The sequence below is a fragment of the Nuphar pumila genome, chromosome 5 (genome assembly GCF_984573655.1).
Source record: "Nuphar pumila chromosome 5, dmNupPumi1.hap1.1, whole genome shotgun sequence".
Classification (NCBI taxonomy): domain Eukaryota; kingdom Viridiplantae; phylum Streptophyta; class Magnoliopsida; order Nymphaeales; family Nymphaeaceae; genus Nuphar; species Nuphar pumila.
In genome coordinates this window covers 44,137,261-44,156,198 of record NC_143253.1, presented here as the reverse complement: position 1 = coordinate 44,156,198, position 18,938 = coordinate 44,137,261, and the positions used below count along the sequence as shown (strand labels likewise).

The 18,938-nt window shown below is 35.5% G+C and overlaps 1 protein-coding gene across 2 annotated transcripts in view; it reads right to left on the bottom strand.

Annotated features, from left to right (window-relative positions):
* Nucleotides 1–18,590, bottom strand: part of LOC149837474 (aminoaldehyde dehydrogenase ALDH10A9, peroxisomal-like) — a 101,978-nt gene extending 83,388 nt beyond the window's left edge. Inside the window, exons 1-2 of one of the 2 annotated variants that reach the window (XM_090006063.1) lie at nucleotides 18,421–18,590; nucleotides 11,461–11,603 (exon numbers count right to left, since the gene is read on the bottom strand). In XM_090006063.1, the coding sequence (XP_089862189.1) occupies nucleotides 11,461–11,603; nucleotides 18,421–18,529 (252 nt within the window). In that variant the 5' untranslated portion in view covers nucleotides 18,530–18,590. Of the gene's footprint in view, nucleotides 1–11,460; nucleotides 11,604–15,745; nucleotides 15,916–18,420 lie in introns of those variants that run through there. The other variant, XM_090006064.1, reaches the window with a different exon arrangement.
* Nucleotides 18,591–18,938: the final 348 nt, after the last annotated feature.

Genomic DNA, 18,938 nt, shown 5'->3' with positions numbered 1-18,938 from the left:
GAAGCTATTGAGTTACGATACAAACAATTAGAAGATCATTTTTTTCAATTTCTTGAATGGACTTAGACCTAAATTTGAGCAAATAAGATCCTCTCTTTTATCTTCTTTCACTTCTCCACCTCTAGAAGATGTTCTTACTAAGCTAAGTGGGGGAACAAACTCGATTGGGAATGAGCAAATCCAATCAAAGTATTTTAGTTATGCCTTCAACCAAGGATGAGAATGAAGGAGCTAAGGAAGGGAATATGAAAATATTATTTGTCATTTTTGCAAATAACCGGGACATATTAAGTCGGTTTGTCCAAAGTGGAAGAAGATGGTGGCCATGTCAACCACATTTCAACCACACAAAGAGGAGAGCCTATCTACTCCAAACAATAGAGCATTATCGTTGAGTCAAGTTATGGAGACCCTTCAACCTCTCTTCAAAGGATCAATTTCCGATGCTGCCATATCAACTTCTTCTCCTCCCGGTAAAACTCCTTGGCTTTTAGATTCGGGTGCCTCTTTCTATATGACTTCAAATATTTTTGCTCTTTCTGAATGCACAAAAAATATATCACCTTCTTTTGTTTCAACCGTGGATGACACTTTTCTTGAAATCAAAGGAATTGAAAATTTTGAAAAATAAGATTTTTTCGTTCCTCAAGTTAGATTTATACCAAAACTAAATTTAAATTTGCTTTCGATCTCTCAACTCTTGGATCATGGGTATGATGTCTCATCAAATAAGTGTTGGGTACAGGATCGTCAGTCCGGAAAGTTGATTGGGGAAGGCTCTAGGAAAGGATATCTATACTACATAGAGTTTCTACAAGTTCCAAAACATTCTTTTTGTAATCTTGCCCAACATAAAGATATAAATGTTTGGCATAAAAGACTTGGCATCCTAACGTTATCAAGCTTTCTTATTTATATTTTGTTAAAGATCTTTGTAAAAGTGATTTTACTTGTAATGATTGTATTCTCAGAAAAATGAGAAGTTTGCCTTTTGAACAAAGATCTATGTTCACATCCAAACCGTTTGAACTTGTGCATTCGGATGTATGGGGACCGACACCTGTTATATCTAAAGAAGGATTCGCATGTTATGTTATTTTTATTGATGATTACTCTAGATATTGTTGGATATACTTCCTTAAAAATAAACATGAGATTTTTACATTCTTTAAGACCTATCATATATTGATTAAAAATTAATTTAATAGTAATTTAAAAATTCTTATAACTGACTCTGGAAGTGAATATCTTTCAAATGAATTTAAAAATTATCTTGAAATTAATGGAATTGTTTATTAAAAGTCCTGTCCCAAAATACTTCAACAAAATGGTTTAGCCAAAAGAAAACTTAGACATAATTAAAACCATTAGAACTTATATTATTTCTCAAAATATTCCTAAAAGATTTTGGGCCGAGGTGACACTTGCATCCATTTATCTTATAAATCGTTTTCCTTCAAAAAATTTAAATAAGATCGCACCTTTTGAAATTCTATACCAAAAAGAACCCGACTACAATAGGTTGAAAGTTTTTTTATGCAAATGTTTTGTTCCTACCGACAAAAATGATAAACTTTCACAAAAAGCTATTTCTTGTGCATTCTTTGAATATTCCGAAATACAAAAAGTTTTATATGCTATGATATTAAAAATAATAAATTGTATGTTTCTAGAAATGTAATATTTTTGGAAAATGTTGTGGTTTTGAAGAGTGTGAACCACATGGAGATAATGTGGATTACTCCTTTTTGTTCGAGTTGTTATCTAGAAATGATGATATTTTTAGTGATGATGAAATACCATATAAAAATAATGATGCTCTTGGTGATAATGGAAATATAGAAGAGAATAACAACTCTCATTATCAATCTCTTGAACAACCTACCGAAGTGGAAACATTTATTGATCCTATAACCAATACACATAGAGATAGGAATACTTTTAGAAGTGTGATTGAGAAATATAGTCAAACTAATAAGCCCACCTCCACGAATAATTGAAATTCTCGTAGGTCCGAAAGAGTTAGAAGAATTTCTACTAGATTTATATCATATGAATCCTTTTCAACAAAACATATAGCTTGCCTTAATGTCATTCATTCGTATGTAGAACCTAAAAACTATGAAGAAGCATAGAAAATTATAGAGTGGAGGGAAGTCATAGATAATGAACTTAGAGCTCTTAGAAAGGCTAAAACTTGGGAAATTCAAGATCTACCTAGTGGAAAGAAGACAATAAGATGTAGGTGGATTTTTAAGGTCAAGACCTATGTCACAGGGATTCGGCTAGCAGGGTGCCGCACCCGCGTCGACGCGATTCGACGGGGGTGCGGCACCAGGTGCGTTCAACCCGACCTTGGGTGCATTGACCACACCCAGGTTCATTTCGGTCTATTTTTTTTGGATTTAAAAAAAAATGCCCTATGAAATGGGCTACGGAATTTTAAAAAAAAAATCTTTTTTTGTGTGTGTGGGTGGGGGGGGGGGCGTTGCCCCCCTATAGCCCCCCTTATGTATCTGACAACTTGGAGAACAACGCCCATATAAACGAATATAGGGGTCATGTTGGAACTGGCTTGCAGTGTGCACGGCGTATGAGATATCTGGCCTTGTGATGGTAAGATACATTAGAGACCCCACAAGTTGTCAGTAGGGAGTAGGATCCTTCAGCAGAATCCCATCATTGATTTTCATCTTTGATCCTAAAATTTCAGGAGTTTCACAAATTTTTTTCATCAGTAATACCAGATCTGTCAAGAATCTCACATGCAAGTTTGGTTTGAGACAAAAAATAGTCTCTATGAGAATAGGCTACCTCAATACCAAGAAAATAAGTTAGATACCCCAAATCTGACATTTCAAACCTTTCTTTCAAAGTGTTTTTAATATCTTTGATATCCTTTATGTCACTACCTGTTATCAACATATCATCAACATAAAGCAGTAAAATCACAATACCTTTATTAGACCTTTTGACAAACATAGTAGTGTCAGTGTAGCATGAAACAAAATCATTTTGAACTATTACTTCATTAAATCGATCATACCAAGCCTTAGGAGCTTGTTTTAAACCATAAAGAGCTTTTTGCAAACGAAGGACTTTTCTCTTAAGAACATCCAAACCGGGAGGAGCATCCATATATACTTCTTCATTAAGGTCCCCGTTTAAAAAAACATTTTTGACATCATTTGATAAATGTTTCAGTTTTTAATAGAGGTAATGGTGATCAAACACCTAACAGTGATCATTCATGCAACAGGAGCAAAGGTTTCTTCGTAATCAATGCCTTATTCTTGACTATATCTCTTAGCAATAAGGCGTGCTTTATATCTCTCAAGAATGCCATCACTCTTGGTTTTGACTTTATAAACTCATCTACATCCTATTGATTTCTTTCCTTTTGGGAGATCCTGAAAAGCCCAAGTTTTAGCTTTGTTGAGGGCTCTAAGCTTGTTATCCATAGCGTCCCTCGACTCTATTCTTTTCTTGGCTTCTCCAAAATTTCTAGGTTCTTGGTAGAAGTGAATAGCACTAAGACATGCCCTATGCTTCGAAGAAAAGGACTCATAGGATATAAATCTAGAAGGATTTTTTCTAGATCTTTCGGTTCTTCGAGATTGGTTAGAAGATTCACTAGGGTCACTATATTTTTCTATTGCACTTCTAAAAGTACTTTTATCTTTGTGTATAGGTGATTGGTTGTTCAACTATCATTTCTTCTTCATGTTGGATGGGTTGTGGAGTACTTTCACTTCTACCCACATCCTCGTTTACTTCATCATCACTAAAAAAATCTTCATTTCTAGATAATAGTTCAAACAAAAAAGAGTAATCAGATTATCTTCATGAGCTCTTCTTCAAAACCACTTATGTTCTCTAAAAAGGTCATGTGTCTTGAAACATATAGTTTGTCATTTTTAATATCATAACATCTAAAACTTTTTTGTGTTTCCGAATAACCCAAAAATGCATAAGGAATAGCTTTAGGAGACAATTTATCATTTTTGTCGGTGAGGACAAAACACTTGCAACCAAAAATTCTTAGTCTATTGTAGTCGGGTTCCTTTTTATATAAGATTTCAAAAGGGGTTATTTGGTTCAAATTTTTTGATGGAAGACGATTTATGAGGTAAACTGATGCAAGAGCTGTTTCGGCCCAAAATCTTTTTGGAATTTTTTGATAAATGAGTAATGTTCTTATAGTTTCTATTATATGTCTATGTTTTTGTTCGGCTAATCCATTTTGTTGAGGAATTTTGGGACAAGACCTTTGATGAATAATTCCATTATTTTCAATATAACTTTTGAAATCATTTGAAAGATATTCTCCCCCGAAATCGGTTCTAAAAAATTGTAATTTATTATTAAATTGGTTTTGTATCATCATATGAAAAAACTTAAAGGTAGAGAACACCTCATGTTTATGCTTGAGGAAGTAGATCCAACTATATCTTGAAAAATCATCAACATAAATAACATAACATGAAAACCCTCCCTTAGACACAACGGGTGTCGGTCCCCATACATCCGAATGCACAATTTCAAAAAACTTAGTTGAAAACATAGTTCTTTGTCCAAAAGGTAAGCTTCTCAGTTTACCAAGAATACAATCATTACAATTGAAGATGTTTGTACATAAAGTTTTGGTAAAATGTAAATAAGAAAGTTTGACAATATTTGGGTGCCCAAGGCGTTTATGCCAAACATTTATATCCTCATGTTGGGCAATATTACAAAAAGATTGTTTTGAAACTTAAAGAAATTCCATGAAGTATAAATCTCTCTTCCTAGAGCCTTCCCCAATCAACTTCCCGGACCGGCGATCCTGTATCCAACATTTATTTGATGAGAATTTGATATCATACCCATGATCCGATAGTTGAGAGACGAAAAGCAAATTTAAATTTAATTTTGGGATAAATCTAACTTTAGGAACAAAAAAGCCTTGACTTTCAAAATCTCCAATTCCCTTTATTTCAAGAGAAGCCCCATCCATCGTAGAAACAAAAGAGTGGCAAATTTTTTGAGTATTTAGAAAGTGCAAAAACATTTGGAGTCATATGAAAGGATGCACCCGAATCTAAGAGCCAAAGAATCTTATCGGGAGGAGAGAATGTGGACATGGCAGCTCCGGAAACGGATCCCTTGAGGAGAGGTTAAAGAGCTTCCATTATTTGATTTAGAGATAATGTAGCATTGTTGGAAGTTGATGGTCCTTCCTCCGTGTATTGTTGGAGCGTTGTAGACATAGCCACCATCTTTTTCCATTTAGGACATACTGGTTTAATGTGACCCGGTTCTTTGCAAAAGTGGCATATGATTTTGCTATAATCTCTTCTTCCATATTGTCCACCATTTTCTCTTCCTCCATGATTTTTGTTGAAGTGAGGGGGTTTATATGTTTTGACATTATTCCCCGGTCTAGAGACGGCATAAGCACCCTCATCTTCATATTTAGAGGGAACGGCCAACACACTTTGATTGATTTTATTCATCCTCAATCGAGTTTCTTCTCCACTTAGCTTGGTGAGTACATCTTCCAACGGAGGAGAAGAGAAAAGAAGACAAGAGAGAGGACCTAGTTTGCTCGAATTTGGGTCCAAGTCCGTTTAAAAAGTTGAAGAAGTGATCCTCTTCAAGTTGTTTGGCCCTTAATTCAATAGTCTCTCCACTCCATTTAGGTTCTTGAAGAGCAAGTTCATCCCAAATGGTGGATAGCTCGGCAAAATATTCTCTAACGAACATTTCCCCTTGTTGAAGGGTCAATGCCTTCTTTTGAAGGTAATATTTATGAGACAAATCTCTCAAAGTATACATTTTTTCGAGATATTCCCATACTTGAAAGGCTTTCTTGAACTTCAAAATATTGGCATTTATCTTCGTTTCAAAGGAAGAAAAAAACCATGAGAGAATTTTGTAGTTTTTCATCTCTCATTCTTCATGTCTTTTGTTATATTCTTCAAAAGCTTTTTTTCTTTCTTCGCCATCAAGAACCTTTATTTCACCCTTATCAATAATGGTGATCTTAGGTTCGGGTTCAGGAATGGTTCCTTTAACATATCCCCAAAGACCTTTCCCCTTAATGTGAGCCTCCATATTACCGGCCCAAACATGGTAGTTGGAGCCATTTAATTTGAAACCAAGTGAAAAATGGGACTCTTTCTCACCCATTTGAGAAGGAAGAATGGAGAATATATACGTACCACAAGGGATTCTTAAGTCTTTCTTGTTGTAAGAATCTTCCAAAATATTGATGGAAGAGAAGTCCCTACTTCAATCACCAAGAAGCCAAGGGCACGCTTTACGAGGCACTTTGAAAAGGATGAAGAAACACACAATCTTCAATCTCCAACCTCGCTCTGATACCTATTAAAATACATGTAATCTATATTATATTTATATATATATATATATATATATTGTCTAATATACCCAATAGGGGTATTTTAGTCATTTCACAAGTATCTGATAGGGGTACTTGTTATTTTTCCTTTTCTTATTTTTTGTATTTATTTTATTTTTGTTTTTTTATTTTTGTTTTTTTATTTTCATTTTTTAAGCCACATAAAAAGGGGCCCACCATAGAATTGTTGGGGCCCCCAACGACTCTATGGGAGCCCCCTTTTAACGCACCTTTTGAGGCCCTTGTGGCCTCCCATCCTCTCTTCTTCTTCTTGTATAAATAGGGGTGAACCCCTTTGTAATATGCACTCTTGAGAGCTCTCTCTCTTTTCAATAAGAGACATTTATATTTTTATGTTGTGTTGTCTCTTTGTGGATTTGGGTGTTATCCCTTTTGCTTGTCCATTGGTGGACATTGTAAGTGCTTATCGCACTCTTTGTTTTTTCCGCATATCTCATTACATGGTATCAGAGCCTTGTGTATGCTCTTGATTCTTAATATATAGCTAGTTGAGTAGTTATGTATTGTTTTCTTTTTCATTTTGTATCTCTCTTTGTTTGTATTATTGTAAGAGATTAAATGGAAGGGGAACAAAAGATTGATCTCTCCTTCAAGCTTAATGGCTCCAACTACATGATGTGGGCCGCCGCCATGGAAAACAACCTCAAAGGTAAAAAACTTTGGGGATACGTTATGGGCACTATTCCGGAACCACAACTCCAACTCACCAAGATGGATGGTGATCAAGAAAAAGTTCTTGAAGGAAATGCCTGCATGAAGGCTATTGAAGATCACCAATCTAAAGTGGAAGATTGCGAAAGTAAGCATGCGAAGATTCTTGCTTGGTTCATGAACAATGTGTAGCTCAAAATTTGCGCCAACATTGCTAAATTTCGGATGGCTAATGAAGCATGGTTCTTTATGAAAGGTATGTTTACTCAAAAAGACCTTGCTCGTCAATTCTTCCTCCAAGAAAAAATTCGGACTATCAAGCAAGGAGAAATGAGTGTAAGGGATTACTTTAGCACTCTTGGACCCTTATGGGATGAGCTATCTTTACTAGAACCAAAGTGGGTTTCTAGTGTGGATGTGGAACTAAGAAGAGAACAAATGAAAAAAGAACACTTTTTCCAATTTCTACATGGGCTTAGGCCCGAATATGAACAAGTTAGATCTTCCCTTCTCCATAGATCTAAGCCTCTTCCCTTGGAAGACGCCATAGCCAAAATATGCCAAGAAGAAACTCGCCTTGGCATGATTAAAGGAGGAGATGACGTTTTGGTCGTATCTAAACCCGGCAACCATGTGAAAACCTATAAGCCTCCACACTTTGGAAGGCAAAATAATTATAATGGCAACTATAGAAAAGTCATTTGTCATCATTGCCAAGAACCAGGTCATATAAGACCTAATTGCCCTAAGTTGAATGAAGGGCCTAAAAATAAGGTTGCCTCCGTTGAAGAAGCTACTCAAAAGGAGGAAACTATCAAAGGGAAGGAGTCTTTTTCTCTTGCTCAACTATCGGAAGCACTTCAAACTCTACTCAAGATACCATCAACCTCGGGTGTCGCCATAGCTTCTTCCTCTCCTCCAAGTATGTCTTCTTGGATCCTTGATTCTGGAGCTTTCTTTCATATGACCCCTCTTGAAAATGAGCTTTTCGATTTGTGTAATAACTCTAAAATACCCCTATTGAATGTAGATGGGTCTTCAAAATTAAAACTAAAAGTGATGGTTCATTAGAACGCTATAAAGCCCGATTAGTAGCAAAAGGATACGCTCAAGAATACGGTATAGACTATGAAGAAACTTTTGCAACCGTAGCTAGGATGACTAGTGTTAGGACTTTTATCGTCGTTGCGTCAGTTAAAAAATGGCCTATCTATCAACTAGATGTTAAAAATGCATTCCTAAATGGTGAATTAAATGAAGAGGTTTACATGAATCCTCCACCAGGTGTATGTATTGGTAAAAATAAGATTCTCAAACTTAAAAAGGGATTATATGGTTTGAAACAAGCCCCAAAGGCTTGGCATGATAGATTTAGTAATGTAATGACAAATTTGAATTTTCGTTCATGTTATACTGACACTGCTTTGTTTATGAAAAGTGCAGGGTCTTCAGTAGTTATTCTACTACTTTATGTTGATGATATGATCATCACTGGAAGTGATGAGCAAGGAATTAATGATATTAAGAAAGTTTTAAAAGAAAATTTTGACATGTCTGACCTTGGTTTCTTAAGGTATTTTTTAGGAATTGAAGTAGCGTACTCTCCTCGAGGGTACATTCTCTCTCAGATGAAACTTGTTGCTGACATTTGTTCAAAGTCTGGTATCTCCGATGATAAAAAGACAGAAACCCCTGAAGTCATTAATGCAAAGTTAAGATTGGAAGATGGAACACCTCTCGAGGATCCTACTCCCTACCACCAACTTGTTGGGTCTCTAACCTACTTATCTATCACTCGGTCAGACATAGCTCATGTTGTCCACTCTGTCAGTCAATTTCAACATGCACCTACAACCGTGCACATGAATGCAGTCTTAAGGATCGTCAGATACATCAAAAACACCATAACTAAGGAAGTTTTTCTTTCCTCCTCTTCATCACTTGATTTAATTGCTTATACTGATGTTGATTGGGGAGGAAATCCCGATGATAGAGTCTCAACTACGGGTTTTTGTGTTTTCTTAGGTGACTATGATTTCTTGGAGATACAAGAAGCAGCACAAAGTATCATTGTCCTCAACAGAAGCAAAATATCGTGCTATGGCCACTACAACCATGGAACTTGTATGGCTAAGAAGTCTTCTCAGTGATATGGGCATTGTCATCTCTACTCCTTCGAAGATGTGTTGTGACAACAAAAGCGCAATTTATATTGCAAGCAATCACACCTTCCATGAGCGTACTAAGCACATCGAGATGGACTACCATTACGTACGTGATGAATACCTAAGAAGAAACATAGCACTACCTTACGTCACATCCGAGTACCAGTTGGCGGACTTCTTCACTAAAGCTCTTGCTGCTCCTCGTTTCTTGTTTCTCCTTAACAAGCTTTCGGTTATATCCCCGTAAAGCTTGAGGGAGGGTGTTAAAATACATGTAATCTATATATATATATATATATCAAGAGAGATATAGTGCTAAATACGCACAACCACCGTAAAGGGAGAGGTGCACAAAGGCACAAGAACACTTAGAACAATGTACACAAATGTAAAAAAAGAGAACCCAAATGCAAAATATAAAGAATTTTATTGAACAAGTTAGAGGACAATGCTCCCAACCATTGAATGAAAATACAATAGGGGTTCAACCCCTTTTATAGAAGAGAGGAAGCCTTGGAGGGGCTCCCACTAGTCGTTGGAGCCCCTCCAACGGTTAGAAATCTAACTGTTGGAGGGGTCCAACGACTAGTGTTGGACCCCCCTCCAAGGTTGACTTAATAAAAAGAAAAAGAAAAGAAAAAAAGGAAAAGAAGAAAATAAAAAGAAATAAATTACAAACATATTTACAAGTGTAAATATGCGTAAAATAGAACAAAAGATAGAAATAACCCTAGGGGTTACATGAAGGAAATATATATATATATATATGATACGTATATGTATAATGTATCTTTCGTCATATACAAATAAAAATATATGTACATAGGAGATACAATTTAACACATGGTTGTTAGAATATGGATGCTTGTATGTTCAGATACATATATGTATATATACTTTTTTGTAACTGTCTATTTTGATCTTTTGACCTTTATAATAGGATCTTCCCATTATTGGCAGAGTTGTCTTCTCATATTTTTAGTTCTTTATTTTCTTATTTCTGTTTTATTTGTCTTATATGATTATTGTCAAGGGCATTATTGTCCTGGACAATGTGACCACCATGTGATCGTTGCGGCTAGAAATCTAGTTGTTGGGAGCTCCCCATCAGCTAGAATTGTGTATATAAATACGGGGCTTTGCCCTCTTGAATGCAACGCATTTTGTGTGCATTTATACTCTCAATATAGATTATATTTTTACTTCTTGTGTGCTCTTTATTGGCTCATAAGTGGCTCTTGTTCTTGGAACTACTTTGTGTGATTGTGCCTCTTGCTTGAGGTGTTTAGAGTCCTTGGCCCATAAGTGACTCTTGATTAAACCATATTCATACAGGTTATAGATCTTAGTTGTCATAGGCGGTAGGCAGTGAGGCGGTACCCAAAATAAATAAATAAAAACATAAAAAAAAACATAATAAGAAACATGTATACAATATAAAATCAATTAATAATAAGCAATAGACATAATATGTGATTGAACACTGTAAAACAATTATATTACATAACATTAACCTTCTCAAACAAATTAAGAATAAATTAATAATTGAATAAACAAACCATACAACTAACAATATGAATGAACAATACACAAAAAATAAAATCATGTATACAAAAAAAATTAACAATAGACAAAATACAAACAATAAACAAATAATATATTTTATTCTTATTCTTATTCTTATTCTTATTCTTCTCAACAATAGACATAATACAAGCAATAAACAAATAACATGTCTTCTCTTTCTTCTTCTTCTCCTCGAAGAAGAAAACAAATGATATGTCTTCGAAAAAAAAATCTTCAAAAGAAAAAAAACTTCAAAAAAAAAAGCATAGGCAGTGACAGCCTAGGCGGCGCATAGGTGGCAAAATAGGGCCCCACCGCCCAGACCTGGTTGCCTAGGCGGTGGGGCTGTGCCTAGGTTGCCTAGGCGCCACCTTTGACAACTAAGAGAAAGATGACCACTCTCTCAGAAAATTGAACTAACCAAAACTTAGATAAAAGGTCAAGCATGTCTATGGAAAATCTTGACAAACTTAGACACTATCAAGACTTGCGTCTGAAAGATATCCAACACTTGTGCATGGAATTGTCTGTGCATGTAGATTCACTAGAAAAAGAAAAAGAAATGATGAGGAACAGGAAATAGCAAAAATAATTACAGAATTGATCAAGATATGACAGGGATCAACAGGACAAAAATGATGACAAATACAAGACCTTTGAAGCAATTGCACGCAAATACTTAGCACGGAATGCTCCAGAAGCATGAGACCAGTCCTTCCCTCTATTTCTTGTGAGAGCCCTACGAGCAGCACTAACTGCCAAGTCAATATCCTCAGCAGTGCCTGCAGGTATGCCCCCTACATGATGAAATTGTATTTAGAAGTAAGCAAAAGTATTTCAAGGAGAAAGGACTCAGAAATATTGCTTTTAGAGGAGAAAATACAGCAGAACCACTACTTAAAGATATAACTCCACAGAAAAACTACTTAAAGATATGACTTTTGCAATTTTAGAATGCAAAACAGTCAGAAAAGCATAGTCTAATAAGCAGTAATGATAAGTGATGGATATTAAAGCTAAAGCATGATTTCAAATATCATGGCAAAGTCGAACGCATGCCTGACAGCAAAAGTCAATATTCACATGTTGTACTAATTAATGAGCTCAAAGTCAATATTCACCCAGTTTGATGGAAGGTGTGGGCATGCATGGACGAATGCATGCGCGCACACAGACACACACCATCCATAGATATCCAAATTAATGGACATGGAGAAAATTATCGACTAATTATGTGTACATTTTATGCATTTTCTCTTTTAAAAATAAAGAAGCATATGCACATTTTATACATTTTCTCTTTTAAAAATAAAGAAGCCTATGCATTTACTTTTGATGTTGAAACCAGGTATCTTGTATTTATACATACTACTTTCCAATGTTTATTAGCAAATCTGCACATCTATATAATGTACACTTTTCACTTGTATGGTTCACAGGAACATGCTCCCATCTAGATGGGAGTGAGTCACATAGTTGGGAGCATACCAGATCATTATCTCTGATTTGCAGCAGCATGAAATGAAAACTAGTATGTGCCCAGTAGAAGAATACAGACACTATAACATGAATCATAGGATAGAAATTGAACCAAATTGGAGGAAGGTGTATGTGGAAAGTAATGATAATTTTTTAACTGGCCTGCAGTTTATAGTATGTTCAACAAAGATTTTGGTGACCCAAAGCATGAAGGAAACCTACAAGGTCATCGTCAAGAACCTGAGAAATAATGAAGGCATATAGCTTCTTTAACTAATCACCAACAAAATATAGCCTCCATAACATGGACCTCAGAAGAGATATAAGAAGAAATGTCAAGAAAGTACAGATAGAAAAAGGAGAGAATTTTGTTATCAATTTGCGCCTTTAAACCAAACATTCTGGGAGTATAAAGGCATGTTGAGAGATGATGAAGGTAAGTGTATCGTGGGTTGACTTGCAAAACAAGAGATTACTGCATGAAACAAAATGTATTGAGAACTGAATTGGCACTTTGCCTACAGTTAAATCCCTACATCAAGGACACATCTATTTATCAAACTATTAAAATACCTACAAATGACCGCACATTTCCTCAAAAAATAGAATAAAGGAAGGGTCATTTTACAGAAACAAATGGGTTTGGATCTAGCTAAATGAGCTCTGCTAGAACCATAACTTTCATTTCAAACTGAAGGGATCATTAATACATTTTCCATGTCATCAAAATTCACTTAATAAAAATGATGTTCTTCTATGATTTAAAAGTTTGACATCTGTTTCTCTGTTCTCTATTTGTTTAATAAAAAAGTAAACACTAATTGCAATTTTTTTACACAATATGATTTTATGAAGGCCAAATGAATTCCTTGAATCAAAATAAGGCATTTCATTTTGCAACGACATGCATGTGTATTTCCAAACTAAGCATGCTCTGCATAATCTTTACAGTTAGGAAATATGCATAAACAAATAACTGATCTCAAGAACTCAATAATAAAAGACTCTAAGTTGCACAATGCTTCTCCTCGTAAGAAATATCAAGGAAGGACGATATGAAGATGCCTTAGTTTTGCCATTGGCATCAATACCTAAACAGAATTATCCAAAGAATGATAGAAGGGATCTAAAGAACAGGTGCCAGGTGAACAGGATGAAATTTGAGCAAAGAAAACATTTAAGATCTGGTGGAAACAGGGTTGGAAACCATAAGTATCAGAATCACAATCCACATGAAAGAAAAATCTCCAACCAACACCAAAGGATACCAATTACATATTCCACCCCTACAGAGGTGCAGATCAGAACACTCCAGAGCCTAACCAAAATTACTGTTGATTCACATGCAAATTGAACCCTTTATTGATAATATTAATTTACTGAAGAATTGGGACCAGAAAGATGGGTGTGCATAGCTTGTGTGGATCATCCCAGGAATGACAGTTCTTCTTGTTCAAATTGAAACTCAATGAGTGATACATGATGGGGGTAAGCGCAATTTAGTTCCATCTAAGATAGAAATATAGAATATGGACTTCAAAATTTCTACTCTAACATTAGGTCTCAAAATCTCTGATGTTTGACTTTTTTACTTTCATGTCTCCAAAGATTTTTCAGCTCTTCGGAAGAAGAGTAGCCAGATAGCTGAAATGTAATGATGATGCTTCCACCACTAAGAAGCTAAACATTTGTGTGGCATATGACTACCCATTCATCTTTGTTTCTCAAAATTTTCAATGTGCAATTCTGAACAAGTTCCCACTTACCCAGCAGAACAGTAAGGGTGCATTTGTTTCACCCATTTCCGTGAGAAAAGGGGCCATTTTGGTATGAAAATGGCTTCATTTCTCACAGTGAAACAAACATGACATTTTTTGTGAGAAATGATCAAAGGGAAATGTTTCTCTTTAACCATTCATTTCATATGAAAGTGAGATCATACCTACCCCTCTCAGGAAGAATTAGCCAACCATTTTTTCTCACATTGGGCTCCGTTCATAAATGCAAAGCTCACCTTTTGCATGTGGGACCCATTAACTTTTTCACTCTACCACTCAAAATGAAGCCACCTCTATCATGGTAGGTTATAATAAATATACAAATATTACTTTTTATAGGTAGGACCCACTTGCCTACGACTTTCCCACTTAACATGAAACAGACAAAAAAACAAGACTGTTTCTTATGAAAACTATTTTATAGGATTTTATTATCATGTGAAATACAAATAAAATGAGATTTGTATTTCTCTTTCTCATGCCTGAAACAAAATCCCTATAAACGTATCTCCATTCATTTTCTCATGCTTATATTGAGTTATTACCATCTACAGCTTCCATTTATCTGATAAATCCATGTTTATTCTTTCTATCAGCTACCTGCATGTGGGATACTGTGCATCTTAATTTTCTATGATCTGTTCTGGTTAATCAAATTGTCTTGCTACTGGCTGGAATTCTGCAAAACCTTCTGTTATTTCAACATCTAAACAATCAATTTGCAATACTTTCTGGTGCTCAAAAGGGTAAAGCTTCAGTCAATTTGTAAAAAATTTGCCCAAAAGAACAAAAATTCACGTGATTTTTCTAGCATCGCCACCATTCCCATTTTCTCGATTCAACAGGTACTCCACTCTTCCACATCTCACTCTTCTTTCATAGTACCAACCAACTATCTGACATCCACAAAAATAACTAAAAAATCGACAAAATAAAAATTATGAAATTTGTACACAGAGATTGCAATGAATTGGAAACCACGTAAATCATTTCATTTCCTACTGTGTTCTGATCGAACCTTTTTATGGATTTGTTAGCTTGATTTTCATTAGGCCTTTTATGAATTTATAAGCTTGATCATGCATGTAGACTCAATCTTTCTCAAAAGAATAGCATATATACGCGCAATCCATCACTAAACCAACAATGTCTAGTAAAAAAAATACAGAACCACCAAAGGAGCAATAGGCTGAGAAAATTCCACAAGTATTCTCAAAATCTTCGAGTCCTAACCAAAAAAAATCATATTGTTGTTCAGCATCATTTGGACCACTCATGCACATACATAAAATTTAAAACAAAAAAAAGAGTTCTAATCAAAATATGTGGACTTCCAAGGTTGAAAAAAAAAGAACGAAAGAAAAACCTAGAAGGATGCAAAAACACATGAAAATGGAGAAAAGAAGAAGAAATCGCAACCGAAATAAGATACGACCATCACACCCACTTATCACAACACAACTATCACCACACCAACCAAAACTAAATCCAAGCAAACCCCTCAAAAGCCATCAAAAAGGAGAAATTCCCAATGTGGGAATACCATAAACATCATAAACAAGAAGACCCACTTTGAAAAAACACGGATTTAGCAATTGGGTACTCCAGAAATAGGAGGAAACAAAATGATCAAATAGGCAAATAACACTACGTGTTAAATGACAAAGTAAGAGAAGAACCACCTATGGTTTCTTCTGTTGCAGGATTGATAACAGAGAGATGCTTCCCCTTGATTGGTTCCTTCCACTCCCCATCGATGAAGAGCTGACGGGAAGGTACAGAGACCGCCATGATCCACCGATGGCTCTCCACTACAGAGGCAGAAAAGGGGTGCTCTTATGACACGACTCCCAATTTCTTTGTCGCCACGTGGATTCTAAGCAAGTTTGTGACGAACCATGAATTTTTAATCTTTATGAGTTGTCAGGAATCTCGGCGCTGGGATGGGCGTTTTATGCATTTGAACTTTCCCTTTTGTATTCACACTAAGGATGGATTTGGTTGCCTTACGACTTTCCCACCTCTATCATGGTAGGTTATAATAAATATACAAATGTTACTTTTTATATGTAGGACCCACTTGCCATACGACTATCCCACTTAACATGAAACAGACAAAAAAACAAGATTGTTTCTTATGAAAACTATTTTATAGGATTTTATTATCTTGTGAAATACAAATAAAATGAGATTTGTATTTCTCTTTCTCATGCCTGAAACAAAATCCCTCTAAACGTATCTCCATTCATTTTCTCATGCATATATTGAGTTATTACCATCTACAGCTTCCATTTATCTGATGAATCCATGTTTATTCTTTCTATCAGCTACCTTCATGTGGGATACTGTGCATCTTAATTTTCTATGATCTGTTCTGGTTAATCAAATTGTCTTGCTACTGGCTGGAATTCTGCAAAACCTTCTGTTATTTCAACATCTAAACAATCAATTTGCAATACTTTCTGGTGCTCAAAAGGGTAAAGCTTCAGTCAATTTGTAAAAAATTTGCTCAAAAGAACAAAAATTCACTTGATTTTTCTAGCAACACCACCATTCCCATTTTCTCGATTCAACAGGTACTCCACTCTTCCACATCTCACTCTTCTTTCATAGTACCAACCAACTATCTGACATCCACAAAAATAACTAAAAAAACGAGAAAATAAAAATTATGAAATGTGTACACAGATTGCAATGAATTGGACACCACGTAAATCATTTCATTTCCTACTGTGTTCTGATAGAACCTTTTTATGGATTTGTTAGCTTGATTTTCATTAGGCCTTTTATGAATTTATAAGCTTGATCATGCATGTAGACTCAATCTTTCTCAAAAGAATAGCATATATGCGAGCAATCCATCACTAAACCAACAATGTCTAGTAAAAAAAATTCAGAACCACCAAAGGAGCAATAGGCTGAGAAAATTAGACAAGTATTCTCAAAATCTTCCAGTCCTAACCAAAAAATTTCATATTGTTGTTCAGCATCATTTGGACCACTCATGCACATACATAAAATTTAAAAAAAAAAAGAGTTCTAAACAAAATATGTGGACTTCCAAGGTTGAAAAAAAAAGAACGAAAGAAAAACCTAGAAGGATGCAAAAACACATGAAAACGGAGAAAAGAAGAAGAAATCACAACCGAAATAAGATACGACCATCACACCCACTTATCACAACACAACTATCACCACACCAACCAAAACTAAATCCAAGCAAACCCCTCAAAAGCCATCAAAAAGGAGAAATTCCCAATGTGGGAATACCAAAAACATCATAAACAAGAAGACCCACTTTGAAAAAACACGGATTTAGCAATTGGGTACTCCAGAAATCGGAGGAAACAAAATGATCAAATAGGCAAATAACACTACGTGTTAAATGACAAAGTAAGAGACGAACCACCTATGGTTTCTTCTGTTGCCTTAGGACTTTCCCATTTAACATGAAACAGACGAAAAAACAAGATTGATTCTTATGAAAACTATTTTATAGGATTTTATTATCATGTGAAATACAAATAAAATGAGATTCGTATTTTTCTTTCTCATGCCTGAAATAAAATCCCTCTAAACGTATCTCCATTCATTTTCTCATGCTTATATAAACGACAAAATAAAAATTATGAAATTTGTACACAGAGATTGCAATGAATTGGGCACCACGTAAATCATTTCATTTCCTACTGTGTTCTGATCGAACCTTTTTATGGATTTGTTAGCTTTATTTTCATTAGGTCTTTTATGAATTTATAAGCTTGATCGTGCATGTAGACTCAATCTTTCTCAAAAGAATAGCATATATGCGAGCAATCCATCACTAAACCAACAATGTCTAGTAAAAAAAATACAGAACCAACAAAGGAGCAATAGGCTGAGAAAATTAGACAAGTATTCTCAAAATCTTCGAGTCCTAACCAAAAAATTTCATATTGTTGTTCAGCATCATTTGGACCACTCATGCACATACATAAAATTTAAAAAAAAAAAAAAAGTTCTAATCAAAATATGTGGACTTCCAAGGTAGAAAAAAAAAGAATAGAAGGATGCAAAAACACATGAAAATGGAGAAAAGAAGAAGAAATCACAACCGAAATAAGATACGACCATCACACCCACTTATCACAACACAACTATCACCACACCAACCAAAACTAAATCCAAGCAAACCCCTCAAAAGCCATCAAAAAGGAGAAATTCCCAACGTGGGAATACCATAAACATCATAAACAAAAAGACCCACTTTGAAAAACCACGGATTTAGCAATTGGGTACTCCAGAAATCGGAGGAAACAAAATGATCAAATAGGCAAATAACACTACGTGTTAAATGACAAAGTAAGAGAAGAACCACCTATGGTTTCTTCTGTTGCAGGATTGATAACGGAGAGACGCTTCCCCTTGATTGGTTCCTTCCACTCCCCATCGATGAAGAGCTGACGGGAAGGTACAGAGACCGCCATGATCCACCGATGGCTCTCCACTCCAGAGGCAGAAAAGGGGTGCTCTTATGATACGACTCCCAATTTCTTTGTCGCCACGTGGATTTTAAGCAAGTTTGTGACGAACCATTAATTTTTTAATCTTTATGAGTTGTCACTTGTCAGGAATCCCGTCGCTGGGATGGGCGTTTTATGCATTTGGACTTTACTTTTGTATTCAGACTAAGGATGGATTTGGTTGCCTTACGACTTTCCCACCTCTATCAAGGTAGAGAGGGTGTTGTGTGTGTTCTCCCGTAACACAAATTGCATGTTTCCGTGTGTAAGCAGGAATATTTTGGGATTCTACGATAAATTGCTCTTCGTAAATATATTTGCACGTTTTGCCTTTGTTTTTAGCTTGTGTTATAACACATGGTCGCCTTCTCGT